Here is a 23634-nt window from a genome sequence, read left to right as displayed (position 1 = left end):
GTGTCAGGAAGTCGTTTCTGAAAGTATTTGTATGGAGTGTAGCCATGTATGGAAGTGAAACATGGACGATAAATAGTTTGGACAAGAAGAGAATAGAAGCTTTCGAAATGTGGTGCTACAGAAGAATGCTTAAGATTAGATGGGTAGATCACATAACTAATGAGGAGGATTGGGGAGAAGAGACGTTTGTGGCACAACTTGAGCAGAAGAAGGGATCGGTTTATAGGACATGTTCTGAGGCATCAAGGGATCACCAATTTAGTATTGGAGGGCAGCGTGGAGGGTAAAAATCGTAGAGGGAGACCAAGAGATGAATACACTAAGCATATTCAGAAGGATGTAGGTTGCAGTAGGTACTGGGAGATGAAGAAGCTTGCACAGAATAGAGTAGCATGGAGGGCTGCAGCAAACCAGTCTCAGGACTGAAGACCACAACAACAACAACAATTATATCAGATCCCATGCACACAGTCATCGCCAGTTCCGCGAGTTTCTTGAAGATATTGAGGAAAGCCACTTGCCATATTATACTACAGTGCGCTGGCTTAGCTGCGGTAAAGTTCTGACCCGTTTTTTAAACTCCGAACAGTAATTGAATTTTTTTGGAACGAAAGGAATCGGCCTCTGTCTGAGTTACGGAACGGTGAGCGGTTATGGAAGCTAGCATTTTATACAGATTTAACTAAACATATGAATGACCTTAATTTAAAATTGCAAGGTGAAAACCCGCTTCTACCTGATTATACACGCATGTTAAGTCCTATCGACAAAAGATTGCTTTGTTTCAATCTCAGTTGAACAAAGTATGCTTCATGCATTTTAATACATGCCAAACATTCAGTCAGCAAACTGAGATTCCGTTTCCCGTAACTATCGCAATTGAAGCTTTGGGCGCTTTAAAAATTAATTTTGAATCACGTTTTTCAGATATAGATGCAAATTCAAACGATATCAAGATACACTCCTGGAAATTGAAATAAGAACACCGTGAATTCATTGTCCCAGGAAGGGGAAACTTTATTGACACATTCCTGGGGTCAGATACATCACATGATCACACTGACAGAACCACAGGCACATAGACACAGGCAACAGAGCATGCACAATGTCGGCAATAGTACAGTGTATATCCACCTTTCGCAGCAATGCAGGCTGCTATTCTCCCATGGAGACGATCGTAGAGATGCTGGATGTAGTCCTGTGGAACGGCTTGCCATGCCATTTCCACCTGGCGCCTCAGTTGGACCAGCGTTCGTGCTGGACGTGCAGACCGCGTGAGACGACGCTTCATCCAGTCCCAAACATGCTCAATGGGGGACAGATCCGGAGATCTTGCTGGCCAGGGTAGTTGACTTACACCTTCTAGAACACATTGACACCGGTGTGTCAGACCCACCATACTTGCTCCGGACACTGCGAGAGGGCTGTACAAGCAATGATCACACGCATGGCACAGCGGACACACCAGGAACCGCGGTGTTGGCCGTCGAATGGCGCTAGCTGCGCAGCATTTGTGCACCGTCGCCGTCAGTGTCAGCCAGTTTGCCGTGGCATACGGAGCTCCATCGCAGTCTTTAACACTGGTAGCATGCCGCGACAGCGTGGACGTGAACCGTATGTGCAGTTGACGGACTTTGAGCGAGGGCGTATAGTGGGCATGCGGGAGGCCGGGTGGACGTACCGCCGAATTGCTCAACACGTGGGGCGTGAGGTCTCCACAGTACATCGATGTTGTCGCCAGTGGTCGGCGGAAGGTGCACGTGCCCGTCGACCTGGGACCGGACTGCAGCGACGCACGGATGCACGCCAAGACCGTAGGATCCTACGCAGTGCCGTAGGGGACCGCACCGCCACTTCCCAGCAAATTAGGGACACTGTTGCTCCTGGGGTATCGGCGAGGACCATTCGCAACCGTCTCCATGAAGCTGGGCTACGGTCCCGCACACCGTTAGGCCGTCTTCCGCTCACGCCCCAACATCGTGCAGCCCGCCTCCAGTGGTGTCGCGACAGGCGTGAATGGAGGGACGAATGGAGACGTGTCGTCTTCAGTGATGAGACTCGCTTCTGCCTTGGTGCCAATGATGGTCGTATGCGTGTTTGGCGCCGTGCAGGTGAGCGCCACAATCAGGACTGCATACGCCCGAGGCACACAGGGCCAACACCCGGCATCATGGTGTGGGGAGCGATCTCCTACACTGGCCGTACACCACTGGTGATCGTCGAGGGGACACTGAATAGTGCACGGTACATCCAAACCGTCATCGAACCCATCGTTCTACCATTCCTAGACCGGCAAGGGAACTTGCTGTTCCAACAGGACAATCCACGTCCGCATGTATCCCGTGCCACCCAACGTGCTCTAGAAGGTGTAAGTCAACTACCCTGGCCAGCAAGATCTCCGGATCTGTCCCCCATTAAGCATGTTTGGGACTGGATGAAGCGTCGTCTCACGCGGTCTGCACGTCCAGCACGAACGCTGGTCCAACTGAGGCGCCAGGTGGAAATGGCATGGCAAGCCGTTCCACAGGACTACATCCAGCATCTCTACGATCGTCTCCATGGGAGAATAGCAGCCTGCATTGCTGCGAAAGGTGGATATACACTGTACTAGTGCCGACATTGTGCATGCTCTGTTGCCTGTGTCTATGTGCCTGTGGTTCTGTCAGTGTGATCATGTGATGTATCTGACCCCAGTAATGTGTCAATAAAGTTTCCCCTTCCTGGGACAATGAATTCACGGTGTTCTTATTTCAATTCCCAGGAGTGTATGTTGCGGAAATATTAGTGGCAGTTGGTGGTCGACTTCCCTTCCTGTCGCCATCACTCCTCCTCCCCCTCCCCCCCCTACCACCACCACGGCACGGAATCTGTGCACCCTTTCTATCTGCGTCGAGAGTGAATCTCTTGTTCAAGTGTGGCAAAGTAATTGTTTGTGTAGCTTGTAGCTGCGGCGGGACGTGGGCGCCGCCGCTGCATTACCTATTTGGATTTTGGGAACCGCCTAAAAACTGCAGCCAGGCTGGACGTCTCACCAGCCCTCGTCATTAATCCGCAACGTGGGTCAATCTGGGCCGGCTCGTCTCCGGCATGGGATAGCAACGCTTCCTTCTTTTCTGGAACATCTGAACTCCCAACATCCAAGCATCTGTTTCACCATGGAGGTAGAGAAAGATGGTGAGCTTCCGTTTCTGGATGTTTTGGTTCGTAAAAAAGGAGACGGCTCCTTGGGTCACAGTGTGTTCCGGAAGCCTACGCACACAGACTTGTATTTACAAGCTACGAGCTGTCATCATCCCTCACAGCGCAGCGGTGTATTACGGACGCTAGTGAATAGGGCTAGAACCATCTCAGATCAGGACAGCTTATCGGCAGAGCTTGGTTTTTCTACCGTATGTCGGTGGCGTGTCTTTTAAGATGGGCAGAATTTTCAAGAAATACCGGATTAAATGTGTTTTCCGGCCCCCAGCACGAGTGCAATCAATGCTGGGCTCTGTTAAAGACAACCTCGGCTGGAGGAGACCAGGAATATATAAAATGCCGTGCCACTGTGGGAAGTCTTATATTGGCCAGACATGTCGTACGGTTAAAGACAGATGCGACGAACATAAACGTCACACGAGGTTGGGTCAGCCAGAGAAATTTGCGGTTGCTGAACACTGCCTTGAAACGGTACGCGGCATGAATTATGAAGAAATCAAGATCCTCTCGTATGCTTCCACATACCGGGACTCCATCATCAAAGAGGCGGTCGAAATACGTATAAGCAGTGACCTAGTAAACAGAGACACGGGGTTTCACCTGAGCAAAGCCTGGGAGCCAGCCTTGGCGGCACTAAGGAATCGTCAGCCGCAGATTAGCAACTGCACCGAGTCCACGCAGATGGGAAACCTTAGCGCAGATGCCTAAATCGCGCGCCAACACCTCGCGCGCGCGAACGGGGTTCGTCGCTCCCGGCCGCATTTTCCCGCGCCGCGGCGCGCTTCCGCAGCCCGCGACCCGTTTCTCCAGCAGAGGGCTCTGGTATTCGACGCCGTCTACGATTGGTCTTCGATGACGTTATGCCGCCGCTGGCGCCTGCGCTGTTCTAGAAAGCCAACACACAAATTGGCGAGCTTCTCAGCGACGCGTCAGTAGCACCTTAAGATGGCAGGCAGTTGTCTCGCTGAAATATGTGCGGTTTTTTACAATATTATCCGGCGTAATTCCAGGGAAACTATCAAGCTGACTATTCCTTAATGTGAAATGTTTTTTCTTTTTTTTTATTCCTGTCTTTGATCACAATATACAGTCCTTCGACGTTGCCCGGCTTCAGTCAGTAATGGCCATCTTCAGATCAACAATATAAAAAATATACACCTACTGGGCAGTCTAGCTTTCAAAACAATACAGAATTTCATATCACAATACACTCTCATACAATCTGGAAAATGTACAGATAAAATAAGGTAAAGCGTACCTGTTCTGCACCATGTCCTAATGTGATAAAGCCGTAATGGCATCGTCAAAACATATAAATACACTCAGTAAAGCATCGTCACGTAGAACTAAAGTATGGTGTAAAATAGACCACATCGTCCGGACAGGACACAGGACTCCTCGATGTCTCCGAATGCGTCCTATCAAGCGATCCCTTCATTTAGTCAAGTTTGCCACGAATTTCTTTTCTTCCTAATTCGATTCACTACCGTCTCGTTAGCTGATTCATAAAAATGTGGGAATTCAGCCGTCACCAAACTTGTCTGCTGTTAATATTTGATGACTGAACAGTTTACAGCAGAAATATTAGCAACAGGCAAAATTTGCTTACGACTGAATTTCCGCGGTGAGAACATGAAAACTGACACCCCTTGTTATCCAGTCTACTCGTCTAAGCTTCAGTATCTTCTGTAGCAGCACACTTCACAAGCTCCTCTTCTTGTCTGATCTGCTTTTGATCCATATTTCTCTTCAGTATGAGGCTATGCCCCAAACAAATAACTTCAGAAAAGGTTTCTAATTTAAGACGTAAATTGAAAAAAGACCACATTGAGGAAGAACAAATGTAATGTAGAGTAATGAAGAATGAAATCAATTCAGAGTCAAAAAAGGCTAAACAACAATACTCAAAGGACAAATGCAAAGAAGTGAGTGACATTATCAAGGAACCTGCCTATAAATCAGTTAAAGAGTTCTTTGGAAACAGACAAGCAAAATGCAGTGGATTTCAAAATGGGGATGGAATTTTATTATATGCACAGAAAATAAAGACGATCTGGTACTGGAGAAAGATGAAGAAATCGATCCGTAAGAAGAGGGAGACTATCTTGCGCGATGAGTACGACCTTGCGGTCAGGCAGCTAAAACCTGGGAAAACCACTAGATTTTACGATATATCAACAGAATTTATACAGCCTGCTGGAGAGCAGCTACATGAAGAACTGTTCCATCTCATACAAGTTAAACAGGAAACCGGGGAGCTCCCAACAGACTTTAAGAAATGTATCACAGTGCCAATATCAAAGAAAGCATGTGCAAACAAATGTGAATAATATAGGGCTCTCAGTTTGGAAACACACACCTCGAAGATCTTCGCCTCTATCATTCTAAGACGGATAGAAGGCAGAATTGGAGAGACTGTCATGAAGTATCAGGACAGAAGAACAATGCAGGGACAGTATGGAGAAGAGGTGGCTGTGGTACGGTGTGGAGAATATCAAGAAGATGTTACTATTAAGCAGGATGTAGAAACAGGGTTGCTCAATCTCTCCTGTCTTCTTCAGTGGATACATTCAAAGGACAATAGATGGTGCTAGAGAGAAACTAGGAGCTATACAGGGTTATTACAAATGATTGAAGCGATTTCACAGCTCTACAATAACTTTATTATTTGAGATATTTTCACAATGCTTTGCACACACATACAAAAACTCAAAAAGTTTTTTTAGGCATTCACAAATGTTCGATATGTGCCCCTTTAGTGATTCGGCAGACATCAAGACGATAATCAAGTTCCTCCCACACTCGGCGCATCATGTCCCCATCAATGAGTTCGAAAGCATCGTTGATGCGAGCTCGCAGTTCTGGCACGTTTCTTGGTAGAGGAGGTTTAAACACTGAATCTTTCACATAACCCCACAGAAAGAAATCGCATGGGTTTAAGTCGGGAGAGCGTGGAGGCCATGACATGAATTGCTGCTCATGATCACCACCACGACCGATCCATCGCTTTTCCAATCTCCTGTTTAAGAAATGCCAAACATCATGATGGAAGTGCGGTGGAGCACCATCCTGTCGAAAGATGAAATCGGCGCTGTCGGTCTCCAGTTGTGGCATGAGCCAATTTTCCAGTATGTCCAGATACACGTGTCCTGTAACGTTTTTTTCGCAGAAGAAAAAGGGGCCGTAAACTTTAAACCGTGAAATTGCACAAAACACATTAGCTTTTGGTGAATTGTGAATTTTCTGCACGAATGCGTGAGGATTCTCTACCGCCCAGATTCGCACATTGTGTCTGTTCACTTCACCATAAAGAAAAAATGTTGCTTCAACACTGAAAACAAGTTTCGCACTGAACGCATCCTCTTGCATGAGCTGTTGCAACCGCGCCGAAAATTCAAAGCGTTTGACTTTGTCATCGGATGTCAGGGCTTGTAGCAATTGTAAACGGTAAGGCTTCTGCTTTAGCCTTTTCCGTAAGATTTTCCGAACCGTCGGCTGTGGTACGTTTAGCTCCCTGCTTGCTTTATTCGTCGACTTCCGCGGGCTAAGCGTGAAACTTGCCCGCACGCGTTCAACCGTTTCTTCGCTCACTGCAGGCCGACCCGTTGACTTCCCCTTACAGAGGCATCCAGAAGCTTTAAACTGCACATACCATCGCCGATGGAGTTAGCAGTTGGTGGATCTTTGTTGAACTTCGTCCTGAAGTGTCGTTGCACTGTTATGGCTGATTGATGTGAGTGCATTTCAAGCACGACATACGCTTTCTCGGCTCCTGTCGCCATTTTGTCTCACTACGCTCTCGAGCGCTCTGGCGGCAGAAACCTGAAGTGCGGCTTCAGCCGAACAAAACTTTATGAGTTTTTCTACGTATCTGTAGTGTGTCGTGACCATATGTCAATGAATGGAGCTACAGTGAATTTATGAAATCGCTTCAATCATTTGTAATAGCCCTGTAGGAGGAATTAAAATTCATGGTAAGAAAAAATAGACATGCTAGGACTTGCGGATGATATTGCAGTATTAACTGAAGATGGAGAACAGTTAGGATGCTGGCCCAGGCGGAAACAACCTTCCGCTCTTCCCATAATATGAAAATTAATAAAGGTAAAAGAAAAATCTTAGTGGTGAGCAGACAAAACTCCGTTACCGAATGCTCACTTAACAATGAGCGATTGGAGACGGTTGAATCCTTTGCCTCCCAAGGGAGCAAAATTAGATCAGACGGAAGGCCAAGGAAGGATATTGTAAGCTGAATCCATCAACGAAAACCGATTTTAACAAGAGAAGAAACGTTTTCACATCCAGTAGCATAGACAAACATCGCAGGACAAACCTCATAAATAGTTTAGTTGGGAGTATGGTGCTGTAAGCAGTTGAAACACTCGGGGAAGCAGAAAAACATAAAATAACAGCCTTCTAGATGGGTGCTACAGCTGAATGCTCAAGATATCCCGGATAGACAAGATGTCAAACGAAGACGTGCTCCACAGAGCGGAGGAAGATAAGCCTTGTCTCCTGAAGGTAATCGAACACAAAAGAAAACATGGGTGCCATCTGCTGAGACATGATGGTATCATTAAAAGTGTCATTGAAGGGACTGTAGAAGTGATAAATACAAGAGGCAGACCGAGACTAGAAAACATCAACCAAATCATGGAGGATACCAGCTCCAGCACGTATACCAAGCTCAAAAGGAAGGCCGAAGACAGAAATGCATGGCGAACTGCTGATGGTTGAAGACCTAAGAAGAACAAGAAAAAAACTTATAATAGATGTCGACAAATTCCTGTAGGCAGAAACCATTTTCTTGCTATTAACAATCTGCATTTTAAACGCTCTCTACTTTGTCCATCACCAGTTAGTTTTCTGTCCAAGTAACAAACCTCATCTACTACTTTTCTAATTCAATTGCAACAGCTTCTTCTGACTTAAATCGAGTACATTTCATCACTCTCGTTTTGCTTCTATTTATGTTCATCGTTTAACCTGTTTTCAAAGTATTATGCATTCCGCTCAAACGATATTTCAAGTCCTTTGCCGTCTCAGATGGAACTACAACGTCGTCGGCAAGCTTCAAAGTATTTTTTTTGTCTCCTTCCTGAATAATAATTCCATTTCTATACTGCTCCCTGGCTTTCTTTATTACCTGCTCAATGTACAGAATGTATAACATACGACATAAGCTTCAGTTTTACCCTACTCTCTACTGAGTTACTGCTTCTCTTTAGTATCCTGCTAATCTGCAGCCTGATTGTTGAACAAATTGTATAGACCATTTTGCTCTCCATATTTGATCTCTGCAGCCTTTAGAATTTAAAAGGATGTATTCCAATCGTCATTGTCAAAAACTTCCTCTATTAGTATACAAATGCTATAAATGTAGATTTACCTTTCCTCAGTCTAGACTATCTTCTAACTCGCAGTCTCAGTATTTCCTCGCATATTCTTAAATTTCTTCGGAACCCAAACTGATCTTCCGCAAGGCCTATTTCCACCAGAGTTTTCCTTCTACTGTAAATAAAGCGTGTAACCATGAATTATTAAATGACGGTTCGCTTACATTCACACGTGTCAGCAGCCGAACTATTTGAAATTGGAATTATTACATTCTACTTGAAATATTAGAGTATTTCGCCTGTCTCATATATCGTACCTCACATAGAATATTTTTACCGGTCTACATTTTCCCAAGTATCTCAGCAGTTCTGAGAGATGTCTTAGGAGTGATTTAGCTTGCTTTTTCGGATATTTTTGATTTTTACTTTATTTTAGGTTGCGCAATGAACATTGATTACACATTACTATAGAATTATTTCACCATTTCATTTAGCAAGGCAGGTGAGGCAGTTCTAAGATAGATTCTCTGTTTTCAGCTGCGAGGCGACGCGATGTTCACCTACCCCGCAGTGAGAGCGGCAACAGCTCACAGCGCTAAGTCTGCGGCACCTGTGTACTTTTACAAATTAGATGCCTTCAGAAAAATGGTCCTAGGAGATACAGTTCCAGAAGAGGTGAAGCAACAGGCGGAAAAAACTGATGGTACACGACAATTTTGTCCTCCGTTGAACAGTTGAATGAAAATAAAAAAAAATCGGTGACTAAGCTTAAAAATATAGAGATATAATAAAGAAAATCACTGAGTGGTGCAAATTATTGGATAGTTTCATAAGATTATATTGCACCGATACTGAACGTTATTATTTGATCATACCAGTTTCCCAAAGCCGTAAGTTTGAAACTTGTACTCTGACATTCTAACGAGTACCCCAACTCCGAGGCACATTCTCTGCTTCCAGCTTCTGGTCGATCTGATACCTTCCAGGGACTGATACTGATAATAGCTAACGACGAGAAGTAAGCAGCTTTTGCATATTTTTACATGTAAGACACATTCGCAAAGATAGTCCTATGGAATTGATGTACTATACATCAGACCGCCAAGACTGAAACTTAAGGTCTCTCAAGCATGTCCGCAATGGCGTTCCTAATGGGTGTGATATTAACGCCATCTCAAGTCTGCCAGCACATTTGGAGGTAAGTGAATGTATGTCTGGTTTTTGGCAAAAACGTACAGAAACAGCTCAAACACTGAGAAAGACAGAGAACAAGGCGTCAAAGTGCGCAGACTGTTGACTGCAGATGACGTAAAATCAATCCATCAACATACCAGGTCACAATTTAGTTACTCTCAAATGTTGGCTTGTCAATATGGTGGGGGCGTTATCCGTTTGGAAAATGAATTTATATTCTTTCTCCCTCTCCACGAGCTGTGGAACTTACCACTAATCTATCGTGTTCAGGTGTCCTATAGCAAATCACTCGGTGAAGAAAGATGTTTCCCTTTATGATATCATAAACAAAAAAAAAGACGCACCACGAAGGAAGTATCCGAATGGGGCAGGGCTCGGTGGAAGATTACAGTTTCAGAAAAATTGGATGATTTATTAGAGAGAAAGAACTCCACAAATTGATCATGAATAGTGCGCTGGTCCAGCTATGACCCTTATGCAAGCAGTTATTCGGCTTGGTATTGATTGATGGAGTTGTTGGGTGTCCTCCTGAGGGATAGCGTGCTACATTCTGCCCAATTGGCGGGTTAGATCATCAAAATCCCGAGATGCTTGGAGAGCCCTGCCCTCAACTTTCTCGATTATGGAGAGATCAGGCGACTTTTCAGGTGGAGGTACGGTTTGGTAAGCACGAAGACAAGCAGTAGAAACTCCCAGACCACCATTCCCAGTTCTGGAATTACGTCAGGCGACAGACAGTCTGGCTGGTTTACCACCACAGCCTGAAGCGTCTCTGGACGCGTCTTCGGCCTGGAATCTCACAGACTGGAGTAGAATTGTGCGATGAATCCCGCTTTGAACTGAGCCCCGATGGCCAGCGAAGAAGTGTCTGGAGACGGCCCAGAAAGCGGTGGAATTCCAACCTCACAGGAGTAATGCTCTGCGGTGCCATTTAACTTCATAGCAGGACCCCCTTTGCTGTCAACCGTGGCGTCCTTACAGCACAGCGGTACTCTGACGATATTAAGCTTTCCGTTTTGTTGCCCTTCATGGCAAGCCATCCTGGGCTTGCGTTTCAGCAAGGTAATACCCGCCTTCAACCGGACAGACTTTCTACGCTTGTCTTCGTGCTGGACAAACATCACCTTGGCCATTAAGGTCACCGGATCTCTCCCTAATTGAAAAAGTTTGTAGCATTATGGGCAGGGCCTTCCAAACATCTCCATATTTTGACGATCTAATACGCCAACTCGACAGATTTAGGTACGATATCCCTCAGGAGTACATCCAGCCACTTTCTCAGTCAGTGCCAAGAAGAATAACTGCTCTGAGTTTCCAAACCTATTGCTTGTGTATCAAGTGAAATTTTTATGGGATCCACATCAATTACTTCCGTAGAATCTTTCCTCTGTTGAACTCCCTGACTGCCGCTGTTGTTCCGCTCCCTGCTGTGTAGGAAACTATCCAGTACCTTGTCAACCGTAGCTTCTCTGACACCTGTCTGCCATCTGCAGCGTGATCAAGCGGAATGTGTATCTGGCAATGTAGCACACTACCAGTTTGTCCTACTATGTTAAGAAAAGGGACACATCAGATATTAGTCACAAACAGGAACTGCAACTCTCACGATTATTAACCTCTGCAAAGTAGAAATACAAAATGTATAGCGAACAAAGAGCTCTTTCGATTTCAGAAAATATTTGAAGAAATAATTTATTGGTAAAAGTTGTCATATATGGTTAATTCATTATATTTCTGGAGGTACTAGGTCGAAATATTATAAGAAGAAATAAAGTTTATGTGGCTGTACTCCCGAAATGTAATGCATCAGTTACCACGTCGTGGTAACGGAAAACAACTTTCGTTACTTGTTCTTAAGCATGCACACTAAGAGTGATGAGTAGCAACTAGTCTGTCACCATTGGAATGAACTGGCACAACTATGGAGCTAACACATTCGCTACAAATTTCTTGATCACTCCCACCTAGACGTCTAGTACAATTTTCAACCTCGTCAGCTAGCAATGCAACTGAATGAAGTTGTGTAATGTATTACACTTAAAAAAAAGATGAAAAGCAGTACATCAGGATATTTGATACAGTGGTTAAGGCAATGGACTCATAATCGGAAGAACATACGTTCAAATCCCCTTTTTTTTTGCCATCTAAATTCAGGTTGTCTATGATTACGCTAATCGATTAAGGCAGAAGGACACGGCTTATTTTGTTTTCCTACCTTGCCCAATCCGAATTTGTGCTCTGATTGTAATAACGTCATCGTTGAAAGGAAATTAGATCTCCCCCTTTTCTTTTAATAAAGAGATCTAAAGTAAAAGAGTGCCAGCAGATAATATGGTTAAGGGCAATGAGTTTCACTAACGAAAATTTGTGCTGAACCTATATGAAATTTTCGTTATTCAGACTACAAATTTTTTAGTGAATTGAATCATTTTTGAAGGACTGAGAAGCAGTAGAATAGGAAACTAAGGGCGACCTTGATCATCGAAAACTGATCGAAAAGTGAAACGACTGGGGTTGGCTCTCGCCCGACACTTGACTAACATTGAGGCTTGTGATTAGTACGTTGTATTTGAATCGTTTATTCTTCACCACACTTCGGATATCCAAAAGACAAAATGACAAGAGAAAGCATCACAGCCTAATACGAAGACAACCTCAACAGAATCTAAAATGACATGAATTTCATCAGTCGTGTTACCATATATGTGTATTTGGCACCTGCTGGTATCGTCCTCTAAGAACTTTCGTCTCCTGTAAAGTCAATCAAGTTTTTTTACAAAAAGCTTCTAGAAACACTCAGAAAAAGGACGATTCCACGACAGACTAATCACTGCGAGAGTTTGGCTGCTGTACCGTGAAAGTGCTCCTTATCACACAGCCATTTAATGAACATTTGACGAGCAAGGAGATTCTGTGGTTCCACATCCTTTTATTTACCGGATCTCAGTCCGTGTAGCCTTCCTGATATTGAGCAAGGCAAGTACCACAGGAGAATATGTCATGTACTGTCGAAGACATTCGAACCGACGAACTGAAAGATATTCGAATTGTCACTTTCCGGCAGTACTACGAAAAATGGAAACAACACCGCCACTGATGTGTTGCTGCCCAAAGGATGTGGTTAACAGTAAAGCAGAAAAATAGAACTGATCCAAAACAGCCTGCGTCATTCTTCTGCTGCACATCCTACACTTCTCAAGGGAGACTCAAGAAAACTGTGCTATCTGTACGGCAACTCTTACTGTGTGAAAATAAATCCTAATGCCTGCACTTTCGTATTTCGATTTAGCAAGTTACACATACTTACGAACTTAACACTATCTTCGTGCACATTCTAGTATAATTCCAAGAGGCCCAATCAGTAGTAGTACCAAGCACCTCCATGACTTCGGTACAGGTTTCCCTCTAGCCGTAAATCAGATTACAGAAGTTGGAAGCTTTATATCTGCGATAAGGATAAGGGAATGTATATATAATATATTCAGTACTGATGAAGGTATAGTCTTCAGATATTGTCCAGTAACTTGCAGTTATCCTGTACTGTCAAATGTGTGTTTAATTTTTAAATTATGGGCTTTCTGTCCGTCCATGTTTTCGATATTCATTTCATTTGTTGCAGCTGCCGGCCATGGAGCAGACTTGGGATACCTGTTTCGATGTGTACTCTATCCTGAGATACCAGAACCAAGTTCTCCCGATGGGAAGATCATTGACACGATGACACGACTATGGACAGACTTCGCCAAGACAGGGTAAGAAGGATTCAGAACTCTACTATCCGACGTGAGGCTAATTCTTTGGAATTAGTATTAGAGTTCAACGAATGCAATTTCGCGATGGTAGAAATGGAACGATAACATTTCTGGACACATTACGGAATTGCCTGCAAATGTTGCGCTCCAGACGATTATGTGTTCTGCGTGAAGCTGGACGTATTCAGCAACGGAAAGTGTGCTGCATGTGCTGTTTGACCCAGAGCGGCGACGCCTGTCTGGGCGTAACAAGGACTAAAAATATTGGGATGGGCTAACTGCATGCTCATATGAATTGTACAAGAACTCTTTTTTGTTTACCTCAGATTGGTTTGAATCCTGATCTGCTTGTCGAAAAATGTATACGCAAATTCTTAAAATTTTTTGTAAATCAGTCCTTGCCAGAGGTACATAAATTTATTGTGTTTCATTTGTGTTCCAATCACTGTTTTCATTCAAGGAACCACAGACATGAGCAGTACATATATTTACTTCTTTCATTTATAAATATCTGTTCACTTTTGCAACGTTGACGATACATAAAAGTTGATTTGTGGCATTGTTCTATCCTGGTGGCTGGAGCTTTTGAAAATATCTGACAATAATCATACTTTAGTTGTTCCAATTCCTGCTAGAAGCTCTGCCTTTGCTGCTTTTCCGTGTGTAGTTACTCATTATTCTCATGCATTGTGACTGAGGAGATTTGTAGGTTCACGTCGAATCCGTACGGTGGGGCTGATTAAGATCACGTAGAGAAGGCGATGCCAAAGGCTAAACGCAATCGCAACTTCTACCAAACGCCCAGCATCCATTTAGAATACAGTCAGTTCGTACTGCTGTCTCAAATACACCTTCCAACGCAACAGTCTTACGACTGAACAAAATATTTTTCTACTCCCGTTAGTGTATTGGCTGCCAAGATATACTGGAATTTCCAACTAAAAATTATAGCCAATCATATATGAAGAAAAAGCATTCGGTTCAAGTGCTCCTAAATGATCGCATAAATGTAAATGTGATGTGAGTGATGTAAGTTAAGTTGTGATTGCCTATCTTAAGGAGCATGAAGTGTTTTCCTGGACAGTTTTATTTTGCACACACTATAGTTTGTTCATGACCTCCTCCCTGAGGATTCCTTAGTCCTAGGTCGGCTGAAGCCGGTACAAGTCGCTCGAATTCGGGCTCGGAGTGTTTTGTGACCGGCCGATGCAAACATAGTCAGCCTATGAGTACACGACTCGTGTGTACCGAAGTCGTTACGAAGTGACTGTCTTGCCATCGTGAGTTGTACCGAAACAGTACGCATAAGTGTAGTGCCACACAGCGTGAGGAGGGAGTCTGTCAGTGTGTGGGTTTACGGTAAACAGAGCAGAGATATATCAAAATGGGGATCGGAAATGCAGCAGTTTTACCCAATCACGATAATGGTTTAAAACGTTTCCAGGGAGATTATTATAATGACTGAATACCCGGCGCTTCCCAGGACCATATTTAATCCAGTCTTCTATTAGTCCATCTCCTACTTCCCCCTCTGTCTGAGCACCTCCTCTTTCCCCCATCTCTGGCCACCTCCTCCACCCCCACTCCCTATCCATCTACTCCTGCCCCTTTCTGTCCATCCCCTCCTCCATCTTCTCTGACCGTCTCTTCCTCTTTTCTTTCTCTGTCATCGCCTCCTCTCCCTCCGTCCATCGCCTCCCCTTACTTTTCTCTGTCCATTTCCTCTTTTCTTTCTCTGTCATCTCCTCCTCTCCCTTCTCTCTGTCCATCTCCTGTTCTTCCCTTTCTCTGTCCATTACTTCCTCCTCAGTCTCTCAGAGGTACTTTCATTAAAATGGACGCTCCCAGTCCCCAACAGGTTGAGTATGTACCATCTGTAATATTATACATCTCTCAGCAATAAAATGCTTCGCTGATATAGGAGAGTAATTATTGTATATTGCCCTTCTCAGTATTTGAATAAAGTAGGTCTACTTTGGCATTAAAGTCTGCACAGATCACGTGTACTGGAACATATTCTGGGGTTCATTTAATTTATGTTGCTTATAAAACATTTAGCGTCGTAATCGTAAATGATTTTTAGGTCTGCAGTAATTTTTAATAATGAGAACTTATCTGATAACATACTTGCAGAATCCACGAAGAGCGGGAAAACTCATCTAGAACTACTATTCTAGAAACATTTATCTCTCTGGTTAACATTGTTTAGACGACTGTTTGTCAAGGTGAAACTAGATTATCAGTAGCCTTAGCGTATAAAAAAAAGTGTCTAAAATGAAATAGTGGCTTATAAACAACACCAGACCACAGAGACAAGATGTTTGAAATTCCCGCGGCCCCTGTTCAACCAAACCATATCAGAAATTTCGACTGGAACAGTGCAAATGCTCCACCACCGAAAAACTACTCCATGCCTAGCACTATACTTAACCAACAAGGACTGCTGTGGCGATTCACTTTACTAATTTTCAATCGTAATAGATCATTCTCAGCCATTAAATATTCTCCTTATCGCTGCGTTTGTATGTAGTGACAACCATGGCATTCGAAAATACGTTATGAGATAGTAGCATTTCGTTCAACATTGCACTGAGGATGGTGTGTTAAAGATTCAAAACAGTTCCATCAATTCTTTTGTCATAGCAGCTATTGGTGGTTTAATATGAGTTCCAGTAACTAACAGTTAATTCATATCCCTGTCAGACGAACACATCAATCCTCCAGAATACGTTGGCAATGTCGTTTCTAACACTCCCAGCGTAAATAATGATAGCTGCTCGTACATGCGGCGCATAGAAACTACATGCGGTTTCCCACAACGAAACAGCATCTCTCTCTGCGCTGAACTGTGCTCCTGAAAAATGGTTATGTGCCTCTTCAGAAGTTAAATTTCGAATGTGTGGCCCCTGTGGTAATCAGTACTGCAATAACATACACTGTAATGATGATAACAGTTTGGTGCGAACTTCTAAAACCTATGCGGTAGAGACGTTCGTCCACCACTGGTAGTGCGTGTAGAGCAAAATCCAGTACCATCGCGCATGTGCATATACTCGTTGATCCACCGCCTACAGCACATTCTTATCGTGAAGCCCAATACGCTTCACTAGCTTTTTTATTTGCAGATCTTTCCAGTCGTCTCCACTTATGGCGGCAGTAACAGCTACAGTTAGGGATGACCGAGAAGACTAGAGACTGATAAATGTGATTTTACAGAACATTATATGGAATATAGAATGATTATTATAGCACAGAGCGAATCTGGTGCTAAAAGTAAGTCTCTAGATCATATACAACAAATGATCACAGACACATTCTGCTAACTAAAGGGTATAAAAAAAATAGAGTGAGCTATCAGAAACGTGACCTATATAAATATTATTGGCAAAAGGTGACAGTGGCCCTTACTTTTACTGCAGTATGTTCTGGAGAATGAGAGAATGTAGAAAGCAGCCAATAGAGAATAATATAAAATATAAGGTTATTGACAAAAGGTGACAGTGGCCCTTACTTTTACTGCAGTATGTTCTGGAGAATGAGAGAATGTAGAAAGCAGCCAATAGAGAATAATATAAAATATAAGGTTTGAGTTGGATTGATGACATTATAAATCACGTTTGATTTTGTGACTTTCGCCGATGACGCTGTATTTTCTGCAGAAGCGGCGCTGGAGCAAAATAGCTATTGGAAATTGCTGCGTCTACAACTGATTTAATGAAAGAGTACACGAGCCGGCAAAAAGGGATCCGTTTCAAAATATCAAGAAAGCGTATATCACTTGAAAATGAGTCTACAACTGTATAACGAAGTATGCACTATTTTGAAACTTGCTGGCAGATTAAAACTGCGTTCCGAACAGGGGCTCGAACGCGGAAGCTTTCGTGGACAATGCTCGTGTCGACTGAGCTATCCATAAATGGCCACACCTCCTAACCCCTCACAGTTTCATTTGCGCCAGTACCTTTTTCCTGCGTGGCTTACCTGTGTACCTTGCGGGACTGGACTGGCACTCTGAGGAAACGATATCTCGGAGAAACGCCTTACAAGGGGACCTTCTCACAAAGGATGGACTGAATACAGATGGCGATGGCGTGATTGTTGCTGTTAGAAGCAGTTTACCTTGTAGCGAATTGAAGTTGATAGTTCCTGTCACTTAGTATGGGTAGACGTAATTCTTGGCAACCGGAATAATATAATAGGTGGGTCCTTTTTCCGGTCTCCAAACTCAAATTATACAATTTCTGAAAACTTGAATCTTAATTTCAGACACTTTCCCGACTCATGCTACTGTAGTTGGTGGTGACTTCAATTTACCGTCGATATGTTGGCGAAAATACGCATTTAAAACATCCGAAATCATGCTACATGCACTCTCTGATATTGTTTCGAGCAATTAGTCCATGAACCCACTCGGACAGTAAACGGTTATCTTAACACACTTGGCCTCTTAGCAACAAATAATCATGAGCTAATAACGAGCGTCAAAATTGATACAGGGATTAGTGACACAGGGTTGTCGTAACGAGACTCAATGCCGCAACTCCCAAATCCTTCAAAAATAAACGAAAAATGTATATTCAAAAAAGCATATATAAATTCGCTTGACGTCTACCTGAATGACAATCTCCAGCCATTTCTAAAAAGCAAAGTAAGTGTAGACCAGATGTGACTTCAATTCGAAGAAATAGTATCGACAGCAATTGAGAGATTTATACCAAATAAATCAACAAACGGCAGAGCTAATCCCCCATGATACACAAAACAGGTTAGAACACTGTTCCAGAAACAACGAAAAACGCATACCAAATTTAAACGAGCGCAAAATTCCCAACATCGGCGATCTTTTACAGAAGCTCGAAATTTAGCGGTAACGTCAATCGGAGAATGCTTATAACAGTTTCCAAAACGAAACTTTAGACTGGCAGAAAATCCAAAGAGATTCTGGTCTTATGTAAAATATACTAGCGGCAAAAGACAATCAATGCCTTTTCTGAGCGTTAGCAATGGAAATACTATCGTTTACAGTGCTGCTGAAGCAGAGCTACTAATCACAGCCTTCCGAAATTCCTTCACCAAAGAAGACGAAGTAAATATTCGAGAAGTCGAATCAAGAACAGCTGCCAGCATGAGTAAGTTGGAAGTAGATATCAACGGAGTAGTGAAACAGTTTAAATTACTTAATAAAACCAAGTCTTCCGGTAAAGACAGTATACCAATTAGGTTCCTTTCAGAGTATGCTGATAACAATAGCTCCATATTTAATCATATACAACTGCTCGCTCGACGTAAGATCAGTTGCCAAAGACTGGACAGTTACACACGTCACATCAATATTCAAGGAAGGCAAAACGAGTAACCCACTAAACTACAGGACAATATATTAACGTTGATACTCAGCAGGATTTTGGAACATATATTGTGTTCGAACATTATGAGTTACCTCTACGAGAACGGTCTATTTACACACTCAAGATGGACTTAGAAAACACAACGAGCTCTTTACACATGCAAAGTGTTGAGTGCTGTCGACAAGGGATTTCAAAGTGATTCCGTATTTCTAGATTTCCGGAAGGGTTCTGAGACCGTACCTCAAAAGCGGCTTGTATCAAATTGCATGTTTATGGAATATCGTCTCATTTAGGTTACTGGATTCGTTATTTCCTGTCAGAGGTCACAGTTAGTAGCGGTTGACGGAAAATCATCGAGTGAAACAGAAATTATTTCTGGCATTCCCCGAGAGGGCGTTATGGGCCCTCTGCTGTCGCTGATCTATGTAAATGATTTAGGAGACAAATAGTTCAAATGGCTCTGAGCACTATGGGACTTAACTTCTGAGGTCATCAGTCCCCTAGAACTTAGGACTACGTAAACCTAACTAACCTAAGGACATCACACACATCCAGGATTCGAACCTGCGACCGTAGCGGTCGCGCGGTTCCAGACTGTAGCGCCTAGAACCGCTCTGCCACTCCGGCCGGCATTTAGGGGACAATCTTAGCAGCTGTTTCAGGTCGTTCGCAGATGATGCTGTCGTTTTCGTCTAGTAAAGTCATCAGAAGATCAAAACCAATTGCAAAACGATTTAGAAATGATATCTGTATGGTGCGAAAATTGCCAATTGACTCTAAATAATGAAAAGTCTGAGGTCATCCACATGAGTGCTAGAAGGAAACCCTTAAACTTTGGTTACACAATAAATCAATCAAATCTAAAGGTTGTAAATTGAATTAAATATCTAGGAGTTACAATTACGAACAACTTAAATCGAAAAGACACCTAGAAACTGTTGTTGGCAGAACGCTCACAGATCTACTAAAGTGGCTGCCTACACTACGCTTCTCCGACCTCTTTTGGAGTACTGCAGCGCTGTATGGGGTCCTTACCCGACAGGGTTAAGGGAGTACATCGACAAAGTTTGAAGAAGAGCAGCACGTTTTGTACTATCGAGAAACAGGGGAGACAGTGTTACGATCATGATACAGGATTTGGGATGGAAATCATTCAACAAAGGCGTTTTTCGTTGCGGCAGGATCTCCTCACGAAATTTCAATCGCCAAATTTCTCTTCAGAATGCGAAAATATTTTGTTGACGCCAACCTACATTGAGATGAACTATCATCATCATAAAATAAGGGCAATCAGAGGTCGCGCGGAAAAATATAGATGTTCGTTTCCTCCGCTCAGTGCTCCAGAGGGGAATAATAGATAATGATTGTGAAGGTGGCTCGATGAACCCTCTGTCACGCACTTGTAATTTGCAGAGTATCCACGTAGACATTGATGGATACAGGTCCAGCTCTCATACTAAACACTGTTTTTTCATATAGACGCAAACATGTTCTATTAGCTTCGTGCGATCGGAAAGTGTTATTTACAGACGAAGTTTTGAAAAATTAGTGTAGTATTTTTAAGTGGTTTTCAATAAATCATGGGAACGCAGATGAAAAATCTTAACTTGGAGATGAGAAGCTAGCACTACCTGGTAATGTACAGAGGGTCAAACAAAACCCTATAATGTAAAATTAAGATCATAATAAACGAAACCCACTGACGATGGCACAAAGTTGCTAAAGCGTATTTGGATCTATATTAAAAAATTGTTTTTCATAAAAGGTGGATCATGTATCCAACACACAGAAAAATTCATTAATGAAACTGAATACATTCTACATTTTTTAATAAATGCGGGGTGTTCAAAAAGTCTCCACGCAGTGCCGTATGATTGTTAGCCGCGCGTGCCGTAAAATTGTTCGCCTGCCTTGGTTTTTCAATGAAACAATAAACGCACAACGTTACTGCAGAGATATTTTGTACTCATTCATAGGAGAACTTGTGTTATGCGAAATACTGAACGGTTATTTCCAACAAGATGGTGGAACCGCGCATACAGCTCGCGTTTCGATGTTACTGTTTGCAGATGTTTTTGGTGATCGCATAATTTCACAGGGACTTTGGCCTCCACGATCGCCTGACCTAACACCACCTGACTTGTTCTTCTGGGGTGCAGCAAAAGCAACTGTCTATAAAAATCGTCCAAACTCCATCGATGAATTGAAAGCTGCAGTATCCACTTTTACTGCTTATGTTACAGAAGAAATGTTACGGCTTGCGTTTGGAAACATGATTAGACGAATTTAATTGTGTATTCAACAACAGGGGGGACACTTTCAACATTTAATGTGAAAATCTGTAAGTAAAAATGAATATTCAATAAATTAATAACTTGTATTTCACTGAGTTTTGTTTCGGTATATTCACTGCGGCACACGGCACGCGCGGCTAACAATCATACAGCACTGCGGAGAGACTTTTTGAACACCTTGTATAAAATGAAAAGCTTTATCCAGTTTACATCATATGAGCTTTATCTCTTTTGTGTCTATTGTATTCTGATGTTTGTCAATACTTCAGGCAATTTATGAGATGATGTATGGTTTTTGTAAAAAAGTGCGCAATCTTCAGCCACCTGCAGTAGGTCTCAGTTGAGGTGAGAAGACATTGAACTGAGATAGTGTCGGAAGTTCCATGCGGCTTTTCGCGGATGATGCTGTAGTATACAGAGAAGTTGCAGCGTTAGAAAATTGTAGCGAAATGCAGGAAGATCTGCAGCGGATAGGCACTTGGTGCAGGGAGTGGCAACTGACCCTTAACATAGACAAATGTAACGTAATGCGAATACATAGAAAGAAGGATCCTTTATTGTATGATTATATGATAGCGGAACAAACACTGGTAGCAGTTACTTCTGTGAAATATCTGGGAGTATGCGTGCGGAACGATTTGAAGTGGAATGGTCATATAAAAATAATTGTTGGTGAGGCGGGTACCAGGTTGAGATTCATTGGGAGAGTCCTTAGAAAATGTAGTCCATCAACAAAGGAGGTGGCTTACAAAACACTCGTTCGACCTATACTTGAGTATTGGTCATCAGAGTCGGATCCATACCAGGTCGGGTTGACGGAGGAGATAGAGAAGATCCAAAGAAGAGCGGCGCATTTCGTCACAGGGTTATTTGGTAACGTGATAGCGTTACGGAGATGCTTAGCAAACTCCAGCGGCAGACTCTGTAAGAGAGGCGCTCAGCATCGTGGTGTAGCTTGCTGTCCAGGTTTCGAGAGGGTGCGTTTCTGGATGAGGTATCGAATATATTGCTTCCCCCTACTTATACCTCCCGAGGAGATCACGAATGTAAAATTAGAGAGATTCGAGCGCGCACGGAGGCTTTCCGGCAGTCGTTCTTCCCGCGAACCATACGCGACTGGAACCGGAAAGGGAGGTAATGACAGTGACACGTAAAGTGCCCTCCGCCACACACCGTTGGGTGGCTTGCGGAGTATAAATGTAGATGTAGATGTAGATGAAGAAAAAGAAGCAGAGGAATAAGAGCTAGACTAGCGGCATGTGAGATTTTCCCTCTGTTAATACCCTTTGGGCTGACGGCCTTTCTGCAGTTTGAACACTGGTTCACGTCACTGTCAGGCTTGGCTAACACTTGAATGGGTGACACTTCGGGTCTACCGAACACTATTGGCAAGCGAGGTGTACTCAGCCCTTGTGATGCCAATTGAGGAGTTAGTTGACTGAGAAGTGGAGGCTCCGGTCACGAAAACTGATAACGGCCGGAAGAGCGGTGTGCCGACCACATGCTCCTCCATATCCAGTGACGCCTTTCGGTTGGGGTTGACACGGCGGTCGGTCGGTACGGTTGGGCTTTCCGAGGCCTGTTCGAACCGAGAGTTAGTACCCTGTGAACCGGCAGCGCGGCCTGCCGAGCGTTCTGGTGTGGGCTGATGCGCCTGGTTTGTTGACTGCCCGCAGGAGTCCGACGCCTCGGGCGGCGGAGGGCGAACAGCTGCAGTCGGAGGCGGCGGCGACGGCGGCGGAGCAGTGGCCGGCGTTCAGCGCGGAGGCGGGCGCATACCTGCTGGTCAGCCCCGGCGGCTTCAGCGTCGTCCACAGGCCTTTCGCCCAGCGGGTCGCTTTCTGGGACAGCTTGTACACCCGGTACAGTGCTTAGCCTGCCGTCTCTTTCTGCAATAGGAAACAGGAAACTCTAAACCAAATCGTGTATTTGGAATGGCCTTTGTGAAACACTGTTAAATTCTTTACTTATAAGATCTAATTCCATTACCACTGTCAGTACAGCAAGTTACTGACGAGGCGAGGTCTCCTGATGTATGCGGATGAACAACCATATTTGTACATTCCATTAGCCGGCCGCGGTGGCCGAGCGATTCTAGGCGCTTCAATCCGGAACCGCGCAGTTGCTACGGCCGCAGGTTCGAATCCTGCCTCGGGCATGGAAGTGTGTGATGTCCTTAGGTTAGTTAGGTTTAAGTAGTTCTAAGTTCTAGGGGACTGGTGACCTCTGAGGTCACTACTTAAACCTAACTAGCCTAAGGACATCACACACATCCATGCCCGAGGCAGGATTCGAACCTGCGACCGTAGCAACTGCGCGGTTCCGGATTGAAGCGTCTAGAACCGCTCGGCCACCGCAGCCGACAGCAAAATGACATTCGTTTCTGACTGTCGTGAGACTGGCGCAAGAGATGTTCAGTACGCTGTCCTCCGTTTTCTCCCACTCGTTGAAATCGAGAAGCAGCATGTTCCACAACAGATCGAAGTGTCTCAGGGGTCAAGTTCAGAATGCG

General features: G+C 43.9%; 1 protein-coding gene across 1 annotated transcript in view; it reads left to right on the top strand.

Moving 5' to 3' along the window:
* The window catches only part of LOC126147961 (esterase FE4-like), a 95513-nt gene extending 72284 nt beyond the window's left edge, over nt 1–23229 (top strand). The window contains exons 8-10 of the mRNA XM_049915725.1: nt 9072–9237; nt 13348–13480; nt 22799–23229. Of these exons, the coding sequence (XP_049771682.1) occupies nt 9072–9237; nt 13348–13480; nt 22799–22997 (498 nt within the window). The 3' untranslated portion in view covers nt 22998–23229. The remainder of the gene's footprint in view (nt 1–9071; nt 9238–13347; nt 13481–22798) is intronic.
* The last annotated feature ends 405 nt before the right edge of the window (nt 23230–23634 follow it).

This window comes from Schistocerca cancellata, chromosome 2 (genome assembly GCF_023864275.1).
Source record: "Schistocerca cancellata isolate TAMUIC-IGC-003103 chromosome 2, iqSchCanc2.1, whole genome shotgun sequence".
Lineage (NCBI taxonomy): Eukaryota > Metazoa > Arthropoda > Insecta > Orthoptera > Acrididae > Schistocerca > Schistocerca cancellata.
The sequence above is the reverse complement of the archived record's forward strand: the minus strand, read 5'-3'. Positions and strand labels throughout refer to the sequence as shown.